General features: G+C 40.1%; 1 protein-coding gene across 5 annotated transcripts in view; it reads left to right on the plus strand.

Moving 5' to 3' along the window:
• The window catches only part of ULK4 (unc-51 like kinase 4), a 454,563-nt gene that overhangs the window by 216,264 nt on the left and 218,882 nt on the right, over window positions 1–19,417 (plus strand). The window contains exon 31 of one of the 5 annotated variants that reach the window (XM_090050397.1): window positions 4,930–6,123. The exons of the other annotated variants lie outside the window; for them this stretch is intronic. Coding sequence (XP_089906523.1) covers window positions 4,930–5,107 — 178 coding nt within the window. The 3' untranslated portion in view covers window positions 5,108–6,123. Of the gene's footprint in view, window positions 1–4,929; window positions 6,124–19,417 lie in introns of those variants that run through there. 5 annotated transcript variants of the gene reach the window in all.

A 19,417-nucleotide genomic window follows, 5' to 3' on the forward strand; every position in this document is an offset into this window, starting at 1 on the left:
TTAAGGCCGTGCTTGTCAGAGTCATAGCTGGATAGTTCTGTGACCAGGGTAGTAGTAATGCATGAGGGCAGCAGCTCCAGCTGGTAGTGGTGGTAGCCAGGCCACAGAGTGGAGGCTGCTCTTTCTGCTTACCCTCCCAAGTTGGTAACAAATGCCCCAGTTGCTTCCCCCTCCTCCAACATAGTTACACTACTGGTGTTTGTTGCAGGTAAGATTTATTCAATTCATAGTTCTTAATATGCTCTACTGCTTTTTTCTATGTTTTTGAATACTTTTAGCCCTATTAAATACAAAAGTATAAAATAATGGGAAGATAAAAAATCTTTTTCTGATTTGAATCTTTTTGTTAATCTTTTACTGAATTTTCTGAATTTCTTGTGCTGTCTATGCTAATATAAATACACTAAGGCTAGGAACAGACATCATATTTGTCCCTGGAAAATTGTGCTTCTGTTTATCCCAGTACAAAAATTTCTGGGATTGGTATGTACGCACATCACCCGTATAGTCAGGATTTAGTGAGCAGTTCAATGCAGTACCACCTTTCTGCCATTGATTCAATGACATAATCCCAGGATAACTGTTTGGACATACTTTGCAATAACCTGGGACAAGCCGTTACTACCTGTTACGCAGGAAACATTTTTAGGATTTATCTCAGGATAAGAGAATGGATATCTGTATGCCTGTAGTTTGTCCCAGGATAATATGACCAATGTGATGTCTATTTTCAGTGTGTATATAACACCTAGTGTAAAAACACTATATTTGTTTCCCTTCCTCTGCAAGTAGTTTGCACACTGTGCTGCTATGTCAGAATGTAGTGTTTGGAATTACCAGTATTTGCCTTTCCCTCACTTCTGACTGGTGAGTGAGATTTTCAGCTCATTCTTCATTTTTGTCCATTACTTTCTAAATCCTGAAAGCAATAGTGGCAGTAACAAAATAGGTTTCTATATAATTCTGAACTTTCTGAAATCAGGTTACATAAAGCTAACATGAGGTTTCAGCAAGTTATGATCAGAATATTCAGTACTGAGTGTTTAAATTATCCCCAGAAAAGATTTTAGCAGTAAGCAGAGCCTCCCACAAAGGGGGAAAGAGAATTGATCAGCAAAGAAATCTATGTCTTAGATGTCAGTATAGGTAAAGGGTGAATAGCTGTAAATCAATTCCTTGCAAAGGAAATTAAAACAATAGTAAAAGGTTACATATCCTTATAAATGAAAAGATGAGAAGAAAAGAAATGGAATTGCAAAAGAGTAGAGATTAGAAATAACTTAGTTATGGCTGCAGTATTAAATGAGTATTTGATTCAGTCAGTACAGTTATGTTGAGCATGGGGACAAAAGCAAGATGTGAATTACCCTATCCAAGACGCAGAGCAAATCTCAGGGACATAGATTCATAGATTTCTAGAGTTGGAAGAGACCTGGTAGATCATTGGGTCCAACCCCCTGCTCCAGGACATTTTGGACTCAAATTGGGAAGGGTTGAATAGTCTGTATCCAGAACGCTAAAAAACCTAATATGTAAAATTGTAAAAGTGAAAACATAAATTTTTAATAAAAATATCAAATTTGGGGTATCATGTGCACAGCAAATTTAGTACTTACGGATTTTACTTATGAAATTTCATACCTATTATCCTGACCTCAGTAGAATGAAAGACTTTACAGCAAATTTTGAAGGAAAGAATTGAAGATATGAGGTAAATAGAAATATCAAAGAATGTATATACTGGAAAAACTACTACTAGATATTGGGATGTTTACAGCTTTTGCTAAAACTATGCAGTAAAATTGACGATAAAATTTATATATATTGGAATAAAATTAGGTAATTCATAGTTATCAGTAAAAACATACAATAACATTATATATTTTACCAACTTAAAATTAAAACAAACATATGATGCAAAAAATCAAATGAAACAATATGCTATAGTAAAAGAATTTAAAAAAGAAATTTCATTAGAGTTTGGCCTTTATCTTCATGCAAGTATTGCAAATGCACCCAAGGAGTATAGGACAGGCTGCAAGTTTTTAGAAAGAAATCAAATATTAGGAAGGAGCCCAGTGTTTATCATTTTTAACTAAGGTAGAGATCCATTTTCCTCTTAATTCTTCAAAGAATGTGCAAGGCCACAAATCGGGGTTTAAATCATCTATCCCATTCTTCCCACAATATCTTATGTTTGAATATGGGGTCTAACACCACCTGCCTATAATGACTATGCATCTCATTTTAGTGAATCAGAGTCTAGTAATGCCCTCATTACTAGGGTTTGTACTGCAGATGGGTGGGTTTCTAAGGTAGAAGAGAGAGTGCTTTACTGATTTTAAAAAAGCAGAAGTGTGAGAAGATCTCACTCTCTGCATATCTGTCTGCACACTGGCATCTTTAATTCTTAAATGTGTATCTTGTTTTAAATATAGGGGGAATATTGGATCAGTGACTGTCAGCATATTTCAGGCAGGAGGGGTCAGGTGGCTACTGTGGCTGTGGCTGCAGTCCCTACCTGGCATTGCCCTAAATAGATCGTGATCTGATTTAGCATGTTTATTTGACTTACATTTAGTAAACAAAACTAAAAAAGTTAATGTTAATTTTATGTCTCAGTAGCCACAAGTATTTGAACTGAAATATTTGATTAGAAGAATAATTAAATACAGCACTGTTAATGTGGTTTAAATATTATTCAGAGCTTCATGTGGAAAGAGATTATTTTTATTGGAATACTTGTAAAAATGTGAAGACAAACACAATAGCATGTACTTCCCTTATGTTGTTCGTTTAAATTTAAGAAAAAAAGAGGGCACTGAAAACTGTTGACGCTGATTTTAGCACACCCAAAGAATCTGCATGATATATCATGATTGTCCACTCATCTACTTTAACAGAGTTTAACTCTCTTCCACTGAAGTCATTTTGGCACCTCCACTTTCACTGTCGCTATCTGTAGAATCACTTGTACTATTTATTAGTTCCATTTAAGTATCAGATTGAGGCAAATCTGATTCAGAACTATTCGAACCACATTCTCTTTCACTAAAGGATGGTTTGACCAATGAGTCTATGGGCAAGGGCAACCTATCATCACACTGCATCTTCCTCACTAATTGTGCTTCGACTGATTCTCCAGAAGGAAGAGATTTTGAGAGAGGTGCGTTCATTTGTTAGTCTATTCCTCCTTTTTTTTCTTGATTGAGCTGAAAACCTAGTTCCGTTCACAAGAAGTAGCTGTTGGTGGAATGCTTAGGATCCTTAGAGCAGCTTTTCCCAACTTTTTTCGCCCCATAGTACACTTACCTAAATAAAAAAAAGCACCACAATACACTGGACACAGAGCGGGGAAGGGGGTGGTGTGCAGCCAGCTAGACACTGAATGGGGTGGGGGATGGCACGTGGCCAGCCAGACATTAACCAGGGGGGTGGTGTGCGGCCAGCCAGAAGGCATTTTGGGCTGGAGCTGGAGCCATGCTCCCCGTCTGCCTGTATCTGCAGCAGCAGCAGGTGGGGGGCGTGGCTCCAGCCCAAAATGCCATGGCACACCAGTTGGGAAACACTGCCTTAGAACAACCCTGTACAGCAGTCAGGTGTTACAGTATCCCTTCCACCATGTGAGAAGAGACATATTCTCTGCTACCTGCCAAATGACATCTTTGCCCCAAAATGTTTCTTTTGTGCAGTACTTGGCAATGTCTTTTATCAGGGATATTGCATCAGCATTGGGGACATTCTTAGCTACTTACATAATTGTATCAAGAGCAGTAGATAATTAATCTTCCAATTAAATGTTGCCCTCTGTGTTGAGGATCCAAAAGGTTTGCTGCCAGATGAACTGGATGAGAGCAAAACTCAGATCTCTTAGTAAACATTTGTTTTACTACTACTTTTTTGGATAGAGGTGAAGAAGGCAAAAGCTCAGTTAGACTTTTTCATTCAGTTATCTGAATATCTCTGGAATATTTGAAAGGCTTGGTGTATCTCCTTCAAGTTTCTTGATAGCCACTGGGAACTGGTAGTAGCAAATTGAATGCTCCTTGAATTCGAACCCAGAACACATTGTTGTCAAAAATCTGCTTTTGTAAGTTCACGGGAATAATCCGGGGTGCCGTGTCATCTATTGAAGCACACTACAAACAGTTGTTTGGGCACAGCAAACTATGTAAACACTTTGTAGCAGATCCCATCTAGTTTCTCATGGCAATAAAAGTGCACTTTCCTTCCCCTGCTTCTCTTTCTGTAATTTCTTCAAAGTCTGATTAGCAACATGATGATTGTTGAATACCTTCACAATCGCTTTGCAGTTTGCCAATGTTGTCTTCATTGTATTCATACTTACTATGTCCTTTGCCAGAAGATTCAAAACATGAGCAAGATAGCCTAATACTATTAAAATGAGGATACTTTGCCTTTAATATTTGCCATGCAGCTTTCATGTTACTTAAATTATCAGTTACAAGGGCTGGTACCATGGAGGGACCTGCACTTTGTCTCTTCACTCGGTAATTGGCTATGTATCCACCTGTTTGACGAGAAGATTTGGTAGCAATTGCTTTCAGGAATATTGGTTCAGGTGTTGCTAACATAATGTTCAATAAAGGATTTCCTTGTATATCAATCAGTCCATCCATCTGACATCAGAATCAGTGATTGTCTTTGACCAATCATTTGAATAACTGTTGTTTGAATCCTGTCATACTCTCTACCTAAGAGAGAATGTGATGGGCGATCATGTGATGGTAACTTATATGATGAGCGAATTAGTTTGTAGTGTTCCTTCTAGTATTGATTTTCAGTTATGGAAAGAGGTGTACAACTTGCAAATATACCTCAAGCTAATGTCTCATCTGCTTTTTCTTGATCTTATTTTGACATTTTGTCCACAAGGCTTGATTAAAAAAGCTTGACTATCTTGAACAGCTACTCATGGTGGATCACATATGTGGTGACAGTGATCTTGAAAGCGAGGATCCTGCTGCTGCCTAGACCTGGCAGCCCAACGTTTTCATTTCCCATATTTTGCAAATCTGCTATTTCACTTGAGCTACCAAGTTTCTGCAACAAAAAGGGGAAAGATTTTTATCTTAGCCTATTCTAGTCTGGCCTCATCGATCAGAAGGAGGAGAAGTAGCAGGGTGCTTGCTTCCCCACTCCCTGCCAGAAAGAACACCCTGCCGCTTAACTTGCTGCTCAGTTGCCGTGGGACTGCAGAGCCAAAAGGAAGTATAGTCTGGCCTTTGCCATCTACCAGAGGACTAAGCTTGCTCTGCTGGGTTGAAATAGTTAACTATCTATTATGTAATTTTAAAAATATATTGTTAAGGCTAAGCCACTTTAGGTGTTTAGTGCAAGCAGAAAAGCAGGATACAAATATTTTAATTAAATAAATAAATAATAGTCCAGGGTTGCATTAACAACTTTTAAAATTGTAATGTTTTAAAACAATGTACATTTCAGTCTATACTGTGCCTTGTTTGACATATTAATTTGTTTACTAGCACAGGATTTCTGAAGTAGACTTTTTCTCAGATGATGTTGTTCCACCATTTCGTTGTATTAGCTTACTGTATATGGCTTGTACTTTTTCAGGACAGTTTCTACCTGTTATTAAATGTTCTTCATTCTTGTTGCATTGTTAACATACTCCTGCCCACAATATTTAAATCTACCAACTTCCTTCCTTCAGTGACTTGAACTTCACTATAATGATGAACACCAGTTTTTTTTCCTTATTAGGCATTATTATGACTACTTCAGAGCAAAAGCACTAAAAAACTAACATCTTTTACAAACACTTCCAACTTCCCCAACTCAAGAAAAGAAATGAGACACTGCTGTGTGTTTGCTGAAGTGAAAGAAAAATTAATCACAGTTTTAGTTCTGGTTTTGCTTTCACTTGCAGTCTGAGATGAAATAAGAATTTTAGCTTTGGTTTTGATATGACCTGCAAAGCCAACTAGGTGAATTCATAACTTGATTTTTGGTTTGGATTATTATGTGAGTGCATTTACCCTCCTGTTTACAAATCAATAAAACATATTTGTACTTTCTCTCACAGTTCCTAGGGATAATTACCTGAAAAACATTAATTACAACTTTGAAACTGCCAGGCTTGCCTAATTTTGTATTGGAATCCACTCATTGTTACTAATGAATTTTATGAAACAATGCATTTTTAGAAATGGAAAATTTCCCACAGAAAAATAAAGCATGGGAAAATTTGGTGCCCCACATCTCTGGTGTGGCCACATCTGGAGTACTGTGTTCAGTTTTGGACCCCCCTCTACAGAAAGGATGTGGACAAATTAGAGTCTAGTGGAGGGTGACAAAAATGGTGAGGGGACTGGGACATATGACTTATGAGGAGAGGCTGAGAGAACTGGGCTTATTTAGTCCGGAGAAGAGAAGATTGAGGGGGTGATGTTGTTATTGCAGTTTTCAACTACCTGAAATAGGGTTCAAAGAGGATAGAGCTAGACTGTTCTATGGAGATAGATGACAGAACAAGGAGCAACAGTGTCAAATTGCAGCAAGGGAAGTTTAGGTTAGATATTAGGAAGAATTTTCTCACTAGGAGGTTAGTAAAACACTGGAACAGGTTACCTAGACAGATGGCAGAAGCTCCATCCTTGGAATTTTTCGAGACCTAGCTACAAAGCCTTGGGTGGGATGATATACGTTGGGATGGTCATGCTTTGAGCAGGGGATTGGACTAGATGACCTTCTGAGATCCCTTCCAACCCTAACTTTCTATTATTCTGTGTACCAATTTCTGCCTTGCGAGCATGGGCAACTGTTGCCTCCCAAGTCTTGTGGGTGGGGGAAGCACCAGCAGGGCACAACTGGTGGGGAGGGGTCCGTCCCCCAGCGGCCAGCCGGCGATGGAGAGCCAATTTCAGGGAGGGCAATAGCGTTCTCTGTGCCCCTCTACCAGCTGCAGTGCTTGCTGTCAGGGTGGGCACCAGTGCTCTCAGAGGGGCACGTGTCACCTATGCTTGTGAATGATTGAATGTGGAAGTACTTACAATGCAGAAAATTGGGTATATATGTTGTCTCTGCAGACAGAAGCCAATTCTATATGCAAGGCAGTCACTGAAAAGTATGGCTGACCTGAGTAGTTTGTGGCAATAGACATCTTTGACACTATAGAGCATACTGTAATGTTCCCATGTATTGCCATCCTATGGAATCTATTAATATGCTGTAAAACCCCTCTGCTTCCCAATTGTTTTTTGTGTGAACAGTATTGTAATGAGTGACTAGCTGTTTCAATTACTTTCTTTTGTCAGAGATGTAATATTGAGAGAGAGAGAACGTGATAGGTAAAAAAGAAATCCATGCAAGTATTTGTAAACTCGTATCGTGTTTTTTATTTTTATGCTATTTTCAAAATATGTTGGTGAAATTATTGAAATTTAGAGCACTAAGTCATTGATATGTCAGGAACTCATGGCAAAAGTTTCACTAGAGGGCACTAAATTAATTTTTACATTTCTATTTCATGACATTGACAAGAATAAAACAATAAATGTGAAATAAGCAAATTCTGGTTATGAAACATGCATGTTCATATGATGGGAGAATAAATTTTTGATGATACATATTTGTCTTTGCAAACTGGTAAAGGAAAATACTCCTCTCCATAATAGGCCTTGGGTTAGGCTTGAGAGAGGGTGAATGGTGTTTACTGTTCATGCTGTGGAGATCAAACATCAGGGAAAGCTAGAGAAAGCCCGTCCAGAAACGTATAGAAGGCACCTTGGGGATGGAGGAGACAGGTAGGGAGCCTAAAAGGTACCCTTGTAGGGCAATGAGCCAGGTCCTTCTTTCACTTCCATTAAGTTTTAATTAACTCTACTGAAGTAGGTTAAATTATACTAGCAGAAAATTTAAGTGAGGATCGCATGCTCTTGCACTCACCTTTTCACTATGAGTAGGTAGTAGTTCTTCAATTGTTACTCTCTCTTTCTTGAACCTAATGTAATGAACAAAGACTGGAAACATAGTCACATTTTTTCTTTGGCTGATGTCTGATCAGTTGGTTGTCCTAAAAGCAACTAAAATATTCCTTATACCTTCTCATCTTTTACATGCGACCATAAGCACTGCTGCAATACACTAAATAGATTAAAATAAACTAGAAAATCGCTTGGGTGATTTGAGATTTTTGAACAATTTGAATCCAGTAAATATAGTATTTAACTGCATTTTATTATATAAATTATATTTATACAACTATGGGATTATGCTTATTGTGCAAATAAATGGTATGATTTTTTCTATTGAGCTTCTAAATCTTTATTACAATTCATAAAATGTCACTGTAAGTAGAGCTTTGGTTATCAGGGCAATACTGTGGCTCACCATCGTAAGCTCTTTTTATCTGGAGAATTTTCTTTGTGTTCATATACTTAATGTGATTGGATAGCAGACACTGGGGTTGCAGATGCTGACACTCAATCTTGTAATGTACTTACAGTTGGGTTATATTCATTGTGTTTATGACACTATTGGAAAATGACTATTGAAACTCTAGGTGGTTTATAACCCATATTTATAAATTATTATTATTTTTAATTATAGCATATCTGATGGTAGTAGTTGTGAGTAGATCCCCATGGGTTATCTATAGTGTCACTTGTGCTGAATGAACAGCACCACTGAGAAGCACTTCCCACCCATCATCTCCCACAACTAGCACTGCTCTCATGTGCTCCATCTTGAGTATGTAAATTGACATGTGCTCAAGGTAGACCCAAGGTAGCCACATTGCCTCATTTCTGGGATTTGGTAGGGGATGAACAGAATGATTCCACGTGGTGTGTTGTTCAATATAGAGGTACTTTCTAGAACTGATTTTCTTCATTTCCTTTTACTCCTGAATGTCCTTTCACATTACTATTTTAATATATAATGATGGATATCACTTTCTACTGAGTCAGTGATTTAACTGAATTTATATTTCTCCCACAATGACTGCCTCCTAGAATATCTTTCTTTTATGACCTACATAATAACATAGAAAAATGCATTGCTACGGTGGAAGAACTAAATAGGTAAATAGATATCTTTTTCTCATGGAAACCTAGAAAACTAGAGGTTGAAGGTGCCTCAGGAAGTTATCTGCTCCACCCTCCTGCTCAATGAAGGATCATCACTGTCTAACTTTCCAAGAGAAAAGATTCCACGGCTTCTCTGTTCCAATGCTTGATCATCCTTATAGTGAAAAAATTCTTAATATCCACCTTAACTTTTCCTTGTTGAAATATGAAACCATTGCATCTCATCCTGTCCTCTGCAAACACAGAGAATTCTCTATCACTATCCTCTATATACCCACCTTTCATGTATTTGAAGACTTGTCAAATACCCTCTTTTCTTCAGCTTGTAAATCCAAGTCTCCCAGAGGTCTAATAATTTTAGATGGTCTCCTTTAGAGTCTTTCTAATTTATCCTCCTCTTTCTTGAAGTGTGGCCCCCAAAATTGGATGCAGTACATCAGCTGATGCCTTAGTAGTGACAAACAGAGGAAGAATTGCCTCTCTTGACTTGCAAGTGACATTCTTATTAATGTAGCACCATTGGCTTTTCTGCCACAAGAGCATACTCTTGGATCACATTCAGCTTTTGGTCTACTATAACACCTTGTTCCTTTTCTGCAATACTCCAGCCTAGCCAGTCATTCCCCAGTCCATATTTGTACATGGAATTGTTCCATCCCATATGCAAGACTTTGCATTTGTCCTTATTAAATTTCATTTAGTTAATTTTGGACCATTTCTCCAGCTACTTTCCCCAGTGTCTTTGAGTTCCCGAAGATAGGCAATGTCTCTGAAATTACCTCTGCAAATTACGTCAGTACTCTAGGATGCACCTCATCCACCCCTGCTTGCTTATATAGAGAGAGCAACAGCACCTTTTTTTCCCCCTCTGCCTGTCTTTCCTGAATAAGTCATCCATCAGAGTGCTCAGTCTTGTGAAATATGTTTCAAATATCCAACCTCAAAATCCATTAATAAACATTAAATAATACTAAACCATAGTTTGCTTTCAGCTGTTTTGAGACCAGTAATGGTGTAAAATAAAATAAGGAGTGAATACTAAAAAAAAGGACAGCTTGAACTAATAAAATTCATCTCTGGACAACTGAAAAATTGCATTTGTTTCTTTTTTAATTACTTTTTACAGATAGTGCTTGTATAAGAAATTGTCAGAGGAAATGAACTCCTATTGGGAACAGATATTTGCATAGTAGAATCGGATCTGATTTAACTGTCTGCAGTGTGTTTGGAACAATTTAATATGGTGGCTGTTTATTGAGATGACGTTGTTAGGCTGCCAATCCAGTTTTTAATCAGTTGCTTCTCTGAGACACTGTCCATCATTTCCCTATTTAACATATATAATGATCAAATAGCTGGATTATCTGAGGATGATTTTGTTGAGTTCATTTATTCCTTTCTTATGACATACACTTTCCATTGATTCTTTTTAAGTAATATAACAATATTGACTTCTACAGTCAATGTTAGAATTACTCCGAGCTTTTGCAATTAAATATTTTTATTTCAGTTTTTGTATTTTGCTTTTTAGCTGAGGGTTACATTTATTGAATGCTCTTCAGTTATACAAAAAAAAGACTAACATGGTTGAAGACTATGGTTTTTGGTATCCTGATAGTAAATAGACGATAGTGCACAACATATTTGCATAATTTATTGGTTGTTCTCACTTGACAATTACCTCAGGGGAGGTAATGCTCAGGGGCAACCAACATGGGTTCATTGAGGGCAGGTCCTGCCTGACTAACCTGGTTTCTTTTTATGATCAGGTCACAAAGTCCCTGGACAAGGGTGTCAGGGTGGATGTCGTCTTCGTGGACTTTAAGGAGGCCCTTTGACACGTTTTCCCACCACAGTCTCTTAAAAAAACTTGGTGACTGTGGCATTGATGCCTACACAGTCAGATGGGTGGCAAATTGGCTAGATGGTCGCACCCAGAGAGTGGTGGTTGATGGGTCGTTTTTGACCTGGAGGGATGTGGGCAGTGGAGTCCAGCAGGGTTTGGTCCTGGGGCCTGTACTGTTCAACATCTTTATCAGTGGTCTGGATGTAGGTGTGGAATGCAAACTGCCCAAATTTGCTGATGACACCAAGTTGAGAGGTGGGCATGCTGGAGGGGAGGGACATAATCCAGCTAGATCTAGACAAATTACAGAGGTGGGCAGATGAGAATAGATGGAATTTATTGCAGACAAGTGCAAGGTGCTGCAGCTAGGGAGAAGGAAGCAGCAACACACCTATAGGCTGGGGAACACCCTACTTGTCAACATGGTGGCAGAAAGAGATATTGGAGTCATTGTTGACTCCAGGATGAACATGAGCCACCAATGTGAGGAAGTGGTCAGTAAGGCTAACTGCACTTTGTCATACATCTACAAATGCATCACAAGCAGGTCCAGGGAGGCGATCCTTCCCCTCTATGTGACATTGATCAGGCCGCACTTGGAGTACTGCATCCAGTGCCGGGTGCCGCACTTCAAGAGGGATGTGGCTAGCATTGAGAGGATCCAGAGGAGGGCCACTCACAGAGTCAAGGAGCAGTGGGGCAGGCCCTACAAAGAGAGGCTAAAGGGCCTGAATCTATTTGGCCTCCACAAGAGAAGGCTGAGAGGGGATCTGGTGGCCGTTTACAAACTCACCAGGGAGGACCAGTGGGAATTGGGGGAGGCTCTGTTCCCCCAGGCACCACCGGGGGTTACTTGGAATAACGGCCACACATTGTTAGAGAGAAGGTTCAGGCTGGACATCAGGAGACATTACTTTACAGTTAGGGCTGTCAGGCTCTAGAATGGACTCCCAAGTAAGATGGTACTCTCTCCTACCTTGCAGGCCTTCAAGAGGAGGCTGGACAGATATTTGGCTGGGGTAATATGACCCTGGCATTCTTTCCTGCCCAGGGCAGGGGGTTGGTCCTGATGATCTGTTTAGGTTCCTTCCGACCCTAAGCACTTTGATAATATGACAACGTATGTTTAAACTGAAGTTCAGGTCAACAGTACAAGTTAGCAATTTTAAAATGTTGTAGTTGTCTAATGTTAGAAACGTACAGAACCCATTTACAATCTAAATACAGACATTTACAATCTAAATAAATGTTTGTAAGTATAGGCATTTTAGATATGCCCAGCTAAAGATTACTACTGTAGACATTTTACAGGAAAAAAGATGTTGAGTAGAAGAGGATAGAATTGTAGTTTATTTTCTTAGTTTATCATAAACCAAATCAGCTAGTTATTTAAGTATATATTTAATATTAAGCATTTTAATGAGGTTACATGTGTTCTTAAACACCTAAATTGGAGTTGAAGCACTACATGCTTCAAAATATATAACATCTTTGAGCTACAGCTGCAGATAAAGATCTTAATTTCATGACTGCACAGAACTCATTTTACACTAAGTATAAAAGGAAAAAAGAGTATGGCAGCATAGTGCAGAATAAAAATTGCAGAGAATATTTTAAGTAATTTTCTTATGGCTGCCTCACAGAACTCCGTACATTTTCTTTTGTGCAGTGTTGTCTCTTGTGATGAGCATGTGTACTGTCGGAAGGTGACGTCTCGCAGATAAAACCTTACAGGCAACTTCTGAAGTGCAAGAGTTACTAGTAACTATCTTCTCACTTAAAATACCAGTAATTGGGCTTCTTCAAATCAAATGCATTTTCTGTTTTCAGATTCCTGTATTCTGATGACTTGAATATGTTTGTAAGTTTTTATGTTTAAATGTGGTAGAGTTGCATCCTCATCCCCAATTTACCAAAGTGATTTTGCCTCAATCTCTTTTAATTTCTTATCTTTTTGCAATGCTTGTCATGCACTAGAAACGGGGAGCACAGTGTTTGACAGAGTTCCTAAGTTCTGGACAGTACTACCAGACATGTCAGAGAAAACTGCAAACTAATGAAGACAGATAAAAGCAGGAATTGGAGGAATTGAGGCACTCCAAGTGCTCCTTGACTCTCCAGCTTCAAAGGACTGGGGCTGGAATGTCAGACTCCCAGACCTATCCTTTCTCTTACTTTCCTGTTTCACTGACTTCTCATCCCTCTCTTCTACCTCTCATCCCTGTGAGGGGAAGGGAGGAGGGGAAACAAAGAGTGAGGTATACATCACTGCAGCCTCCTCTAGGGCCCCCTGCTTAAGGCTAGAAGAGGCTGTGTTGCATTTTAAAATGTTCCAGCCAGGAACAGCACAGAGGGAGTGTGTTTGCTCACTGGTGGAAATGTTTCCAAGTGTGTTTCATTTGGAAGTGTTTCAATTGTTTAATCTTTCCTCACCCTAGGAATCATGATGTTGATGAAGATTTTGTTTATCTGTCTACTCTTTGCATGGTGGTAAATATTTTACTACTACATGCTTCTTCAGTAAAGAGATTGACTATTTCATTAGCAGAAAAAATATGACTTTAACTCTATCCTGTAGTACTACATTGCAGTAAACATTGGATTCTGATTAATGGATAGAATAGTTTAGTCCTACCTTAGTTTCAACTGATTTTTGAAGTCCTACTCCTTTCCTCCTGGTATGAATAAAGCTAAGTTGGTCTTAGCAGAAATGGTATCCTGATGATACTACTGAGAAATGAAGAGGCTGTGAAGAGCAAGTGATTATTGTTGCCTAAGTTTTTTTTAGCAGAGGCATAACAAAGTAGCTGGGTTACCTGGGGCAGTAGGATGCATCAAGGGGCAGTGGCAACTTCTGGACCAGGAAGGGGTTGCTTGGTTACCCTACCGTGGTTGTGCTACTCTCATTGTGGCAGGGCACTGTAGGTGCCTGCCACTTTAAGAGCTCAGCCAAGCAGCCAGCAGATGCTTGATTGCTGCAGCTATTTTAGATCTCTGGCTGCCTATATAAACAGAACAGTTTGCTGTTGGCAGACCAGGCAGTAACATTGCCTGGCTGCATGTAACATACTGGAGGTAAGGGCAGGAGCTTAAGGGGATGGTTTGGAGGCTCTGGGTCCTGGGCATGACCTAAAACTGCACCCTGCCAGGAGTGGGTAGTCTGGTGGGGTTCCCAGTGGCACGGGAGCCCCCAGGAAATGCCGTGCCAGTTACCACCCCAGTGAAAGGCAGGTTGAGATGCCTTAATAACCCCAGCTCCCACAACTGAGTGGGTTACCCCGTAGCAGGGTCCAGAAGGCGGAACCAGGAGAGAGAGTGGGGCTATAGACTCAGAATCCTGACTTGAAATCAGTGGACAACATTGAAAGGGTCCAGAGGAGGGCCACCTGCATGATCCGGGGAAAACAGGGCAGACCCTACAATGAGAGACTGCGGGACCTAGACCTTTTCAGCCTTCACAAGAGAAGGCTGAGGGGGGACCTGGTGACTGTCTATAAACTCACTATGGGGGACCAGAAGTGTTTGGGGGAGACACTGTTTCCCCTAGCACCCCCTGGCATGACAAGGAACAATGGACACAAATTATTGGAGAGCAGGTTTAGATTAGACATCCGCAAGAACTACTTCATAGTCAGGGCAGCTAGGAGCTGGAACCAACTTCCAAAGGGAAGTGGTGCTGGCTCCTTCCCTGGGGGTCTTTAAGAAGCTTGATGTCTACCTGGCTGGACTCATTTGAGTCCAGTTTTTGGTTTTGTTTTTTTTTCCTCCCGCCCAGGCAGGGGGTCGGACTTGAAGATCTACAAGGTCCCTTCCGACCCTACATCTATGATTCTGTGAAATCTCTTGACTGGTCAATGCTGGGGGAGGACCGGAAGGGTCAAAGGGCCAGGGGCCCACCGTGAGGGATGCCCAGAGCTGAGGACCTGGCATTCTGACTGGCCTGGAGGTGAGGCCAGGGCTTGTGTAGCCAGAGGTCCTGAGGGGACCACACCTGTTGAGGGGGAACAGCTCAGGGAGCTAGGTAGCCCAGAATGAAGGCAGAGTAGGCTGCCTGAGTGGAGGCATCCAGTTGGGGTCCAGATCCAAGGATTCTGGGGCCCAGTGTGGGGCTGGTGAAGTTATGATCCATGGACACCACCTGCGAGGCTTAGGCTGCGGTGTAGGGGAAGAACGGAGCCGCAAATAGTGCCCTATAGCATCGGGGCAAGAAATGGGCAGCCTCTCACCTAATTAACATCCTAATTAAATATCAAGATGTGGCAGTCAAGAAGGCAGACGGTTAGCCCAGAAACAGGTGAGCAGGCCACTGGTAGACTGGCCCCGAGAAGGCCCCGTTACACTCATCAATAATCATGAGAGTTGGAAACACTGAATTGTTCTGATTTTTATGGTAATTCAAGCCAAAAAAAAAGAAGATGTGTTGGACACTCAATGCTAAGTGAAATCCCTGACTCAAGTACGAAGCTCAGCTCAGGTTTTACTAATGTACTGGTGCATCCATAATACATGTTCTAAAATAATGTTACTTAAGATGTGGAGAGCAGTCTCTTAAAGTGAAATCTTGCTAAACTAGAAAGAAAACATTTGTCTGTGATTTGAATATTGACATTCTTTCTGTAAATATCTGATTGAGACAATGGGATAGAATGTCTTTGGATCATGTGTGGGCTTTTATGGTAAGGAGTAATAGGGGAAGAAAGAAACAAACAGCTTCTGTGCTCTTAGTTATCTCCATGTAGCTGTCCACAAAGGAGGACAATTCCAGAAAAGGAGATAGCCTCAGCCATAGAGGTAGGTGGCAAAACAGAAAAAAAAATGTTCAGAAATGTACCTTTTCTAAATGATACAGTTTGTGAAGATGATAGATGGATTAACCTTGTATAACATAACAGACTGTTGTGATTAATTAAAGTAACTCTTTATCATGATGTCTTTGGAACCATCCAAGATGGATCTACTTTTCAAACTTCATTTACACCACTGGTTTTACCCATGCTTTATCTCTTTAAAGGCCATTAAAGTCACATTTTAGTGTCAGTATTAGTAATGGGTTGATCCTCTTCTCATATATCATGATGCTTGCTTTAACGTTTGTTTACATTCCAGCCTATACTGAAAAACATTATCTGATTTTCCTGGTCCTTGATTTAAAAAAGCAGCAACAGAAGAGTTTGACCCTTTTTCTTTGGAGCTGAATATGAAAATCTTAATTGCTTTTGAGTCAGAAGATGCTACATTTTTAAACATAGCTTCTGGTATCTATTTTAAAAGTGTAGTATGAAAAGCAGTAGTTTAAATTACACATTCTCCATGAAAAAACAGTATTATCTTTGCACTTACAGTATGAAGCTAAAGTTCTTGTAACTTTGCTTCCATAGTAAATTTATTAATGAACGCTTATATTAATTGCCTAGAAAGCATTTCATGATCTCTAAAACTGTTAACTTTGTATTTTCTAGTTTAAAATGTAGTAATACTGAATATTTTTAAAAATTAACCTGTTAGCTTCTAAATTAGTTGTTATTGTTTCTTTCTGTACTCTCTCAACTCTTGAGCTTTTGTAATAAATTTAATAGACATTATTCCTGGCTTACAAAATACCGGACAACATATTGTTTAAAAAGGGCTGGAAAATATTTATTGCCTCAACTTCAACATAGCTAAATTGTTCTTTTCCTGGATATCTGACTTCTAAGATGCTTAGCACCTATTCAATGTCAAATGGAATTTGTAACCTATGCAGGAATGGCACACACTGGTCACCTGACTTGGCACTCTTCCCCCTATGGCTTCCTTCCCTCTTTTCCACAGACTTTGTCGCATCTATCTTCTGATGAAGGACAGAGATTTCATGAGAGAATTGGGAAAAATGGTTAATACTGTTTCTTGGAGTGGTGATCTCTGGAGAAATGGGCTGGATCCCTCCTTCCATGCTATTTCTTCACCTTTTCTCCTGTCAGTTGTTATGTCTGGGTTCTGCTTCAGCAAGATAGGATCGTGTAAGACACAGTGGGAGCATCTACACAAGATGTTTAATGTGCGGTAGACTAATTCTACTGCACATTAGCATGGTTTTTGCTGTAATGCACCAATGCACAGTAGAATTAGTCTACTGCACGTTAAGTGTCATGAAAAGACTGTGTGCCACTGCTACTGTGCATTAACACTGGCTACTGTGCATTTATATAGTACCTCATATTAGAGGTACTAAATTTAATGCACAGTAGCAATAGCACGTTAATGCATGTGTAGACATGGCCAGCATGATTACTTTCTATATCCTGGCAAGTCTTGTCTTAATTTGTAAGAACCAGAAAGTCCCATAATACCCTTTAGGTTGCTTCCGTACTCAGATACTCAGAATCTCTGTAGTGGGGGATTTAGGAAGCAGTAACGCTAAGACTCAATCAATTACCTTTATAAGCTTACGGTCTACTTTACCCCTGTTATTTAGGATATTCAAAACATGCATCTTTAAGGCTGTGCGATTTGGGGGGAGGGGTTGTCTGTTTTCTTTAGATTTGGTTGTGGGCAGGGCTGTTGTCTGTTTACATTGCAGTTGCAGTCCCCTTTACAAAACACCCCCTAGATCAGGATTTGCCTTATGGATGAGAATAATACTGAAGGACCTCAGGTCACATTGAAGAATATATACAAGTTTTAATTTCAATTAATTATTTAAGAACCTAGTCCTACAACACCAACTTGCTCGAACAGTTTCGTTGACAAGGATGAGATTACCAGCATAAGGTAAACACCACAAATGTTTGTAAGAGTTGCAAGATGAGGTATTGCATTGTTTGTAGTTATCATGTAGCCAGAAATTTAAGTTTGTTTCTGTGTGATCAAGCAAAAGTATTTATAGTAATTGATATCAATAATTTTAGATTTTGGGATTAATTTTTTAAATCCAAGTTGTGAGCAAATGTTCAACTTTAAAGTTTCAAGAAGGACAAATTTTAAAAAAAGAGGAAAGCTTTGAACAAAATTCAAAAATGGAAATAATGTCAAATTCCTGAACACTGTGTAAGGATGTTGATGTACAGGCACAATCACATTTGTGTGTGTGTACACTGCTGTTGTATTATAGGAGAGGCAAGGATTTCTTAGGGTGATAGCTTTCATTGGACCAGCTGCATAGTTGGGATATAGTTAGACATTCTTCTTCAGATTCTGTATTGTAGATAATTTTATTTTATAAAGCACTGATGTGTTATGTGAAAGCACATCCTGAAAATGAGAACATTAGATACTTGTACACATGACAAAATTGCCCTTTTTTAGCGATTTAATCATGTCACACTGTACATGTGTGGCAGTATATTATAAATTCAGTGACTTTATGTACCAAACTAAAACACATCCCAGTGTATTTTAGTTTGCCATATAACAAATTACAGTGATACATCCATCCCTGTGGCCCCGCACCCCCCCATAGCTCAGGGACCACTCATCCTTCTGGCAGCTCACTCCTTGGCTGCAGACAGGCTCTTCAAGGGGGGAAAAAAGCTGCAGGAGGTGGGCTTCCAGTGCTCCATGCACTGTCATCCCCACCACCTTCACACCACCTGGGACTGCCTGGGAATGGGCTGGCTTGTCCCTGGGGCAGTATGGAAGGCAGGCAGAGGGCAGCTCAGTGTGTTGGTAGCTAGAGAAGGTGGCGGGGATGGTGCATGGGGTGCTGGCAGCTCAGGTGTGCTCAGGGAAGCTCAGGCTTCCAGTGGTCTGTGCACTGTTTCCACTGACTTCTCTGGTTGGCAGCACACCCAGCCACCCTTCTGCCTTTCCGTGCTGCCCTAGAGGCAAGCCAGCCTGTTCCTAGGCAGTGGGGATGGTACATGGGGTGCTGGAAGCCCTGGCGGGAGGTGGGGAACCTCTCCTGTGGCCAGGGGGTGAACTGTCAATGTCTTCTGAACTGCAGGGGGGCCCCAATACTTCCTTCTGGGCCAGTGACATCCCCTGGGGCCACCTGGGTAGGGTGCAGGTGCGCTGGTTGCTGGCTCTGAGCAATTCAGGGTCCACTGGCAGCTCACCCCCCTGCTGTGAGTGGGCTCCATCAGCAGGGAAAAAAAGGGATTGGCCATAACAGTGATGGAGCCCTTAAATTGAACCGGTGGATTTTTTAATTGTCACAATTAAAAACAAGCAATTCAAAGCCCACTATTTAAATTTAGAGTGAACTACACCGTGCTCACATGTATAAGCAGCCATTGGCTTTTAAACATTGCATGCAGTTTTATTTGATCTAAAGTCAGCATTTGACTGAAAGCTAGATAAAAGCCATTTTTTGTGCTTCTTCCCTAAAAAGTCTTGTAAACCTGAGAAGCACTAATCAAGATGATTGTCTTTTGCTTTATAGTTCCAATACATCTAGTTTCCAATTGGATACTGATCTAAGGAATCTTAACCTGTGTTAATGAAGTAAATTGTAAGTTGTTATTGATCTTTGAACATCTGGTATTTTAAATTTAGTTGAAAAGATGTTAATGTACCATTAACA

The sequence above is a fragment of the Crocodylus siamensis genome, chromosome 5 (assembly GCF_052110815.1).
Source record: "Crocodylus siamensis isolate JL-2025a chromosome 5, ASM5211081v1, whole genome shotgun sequence".
NCBI lineage: Eukaryota > Metazoa > Chordata > Crocodylia > Crocodylidae > Crocodylus > Crocodylus siamensis.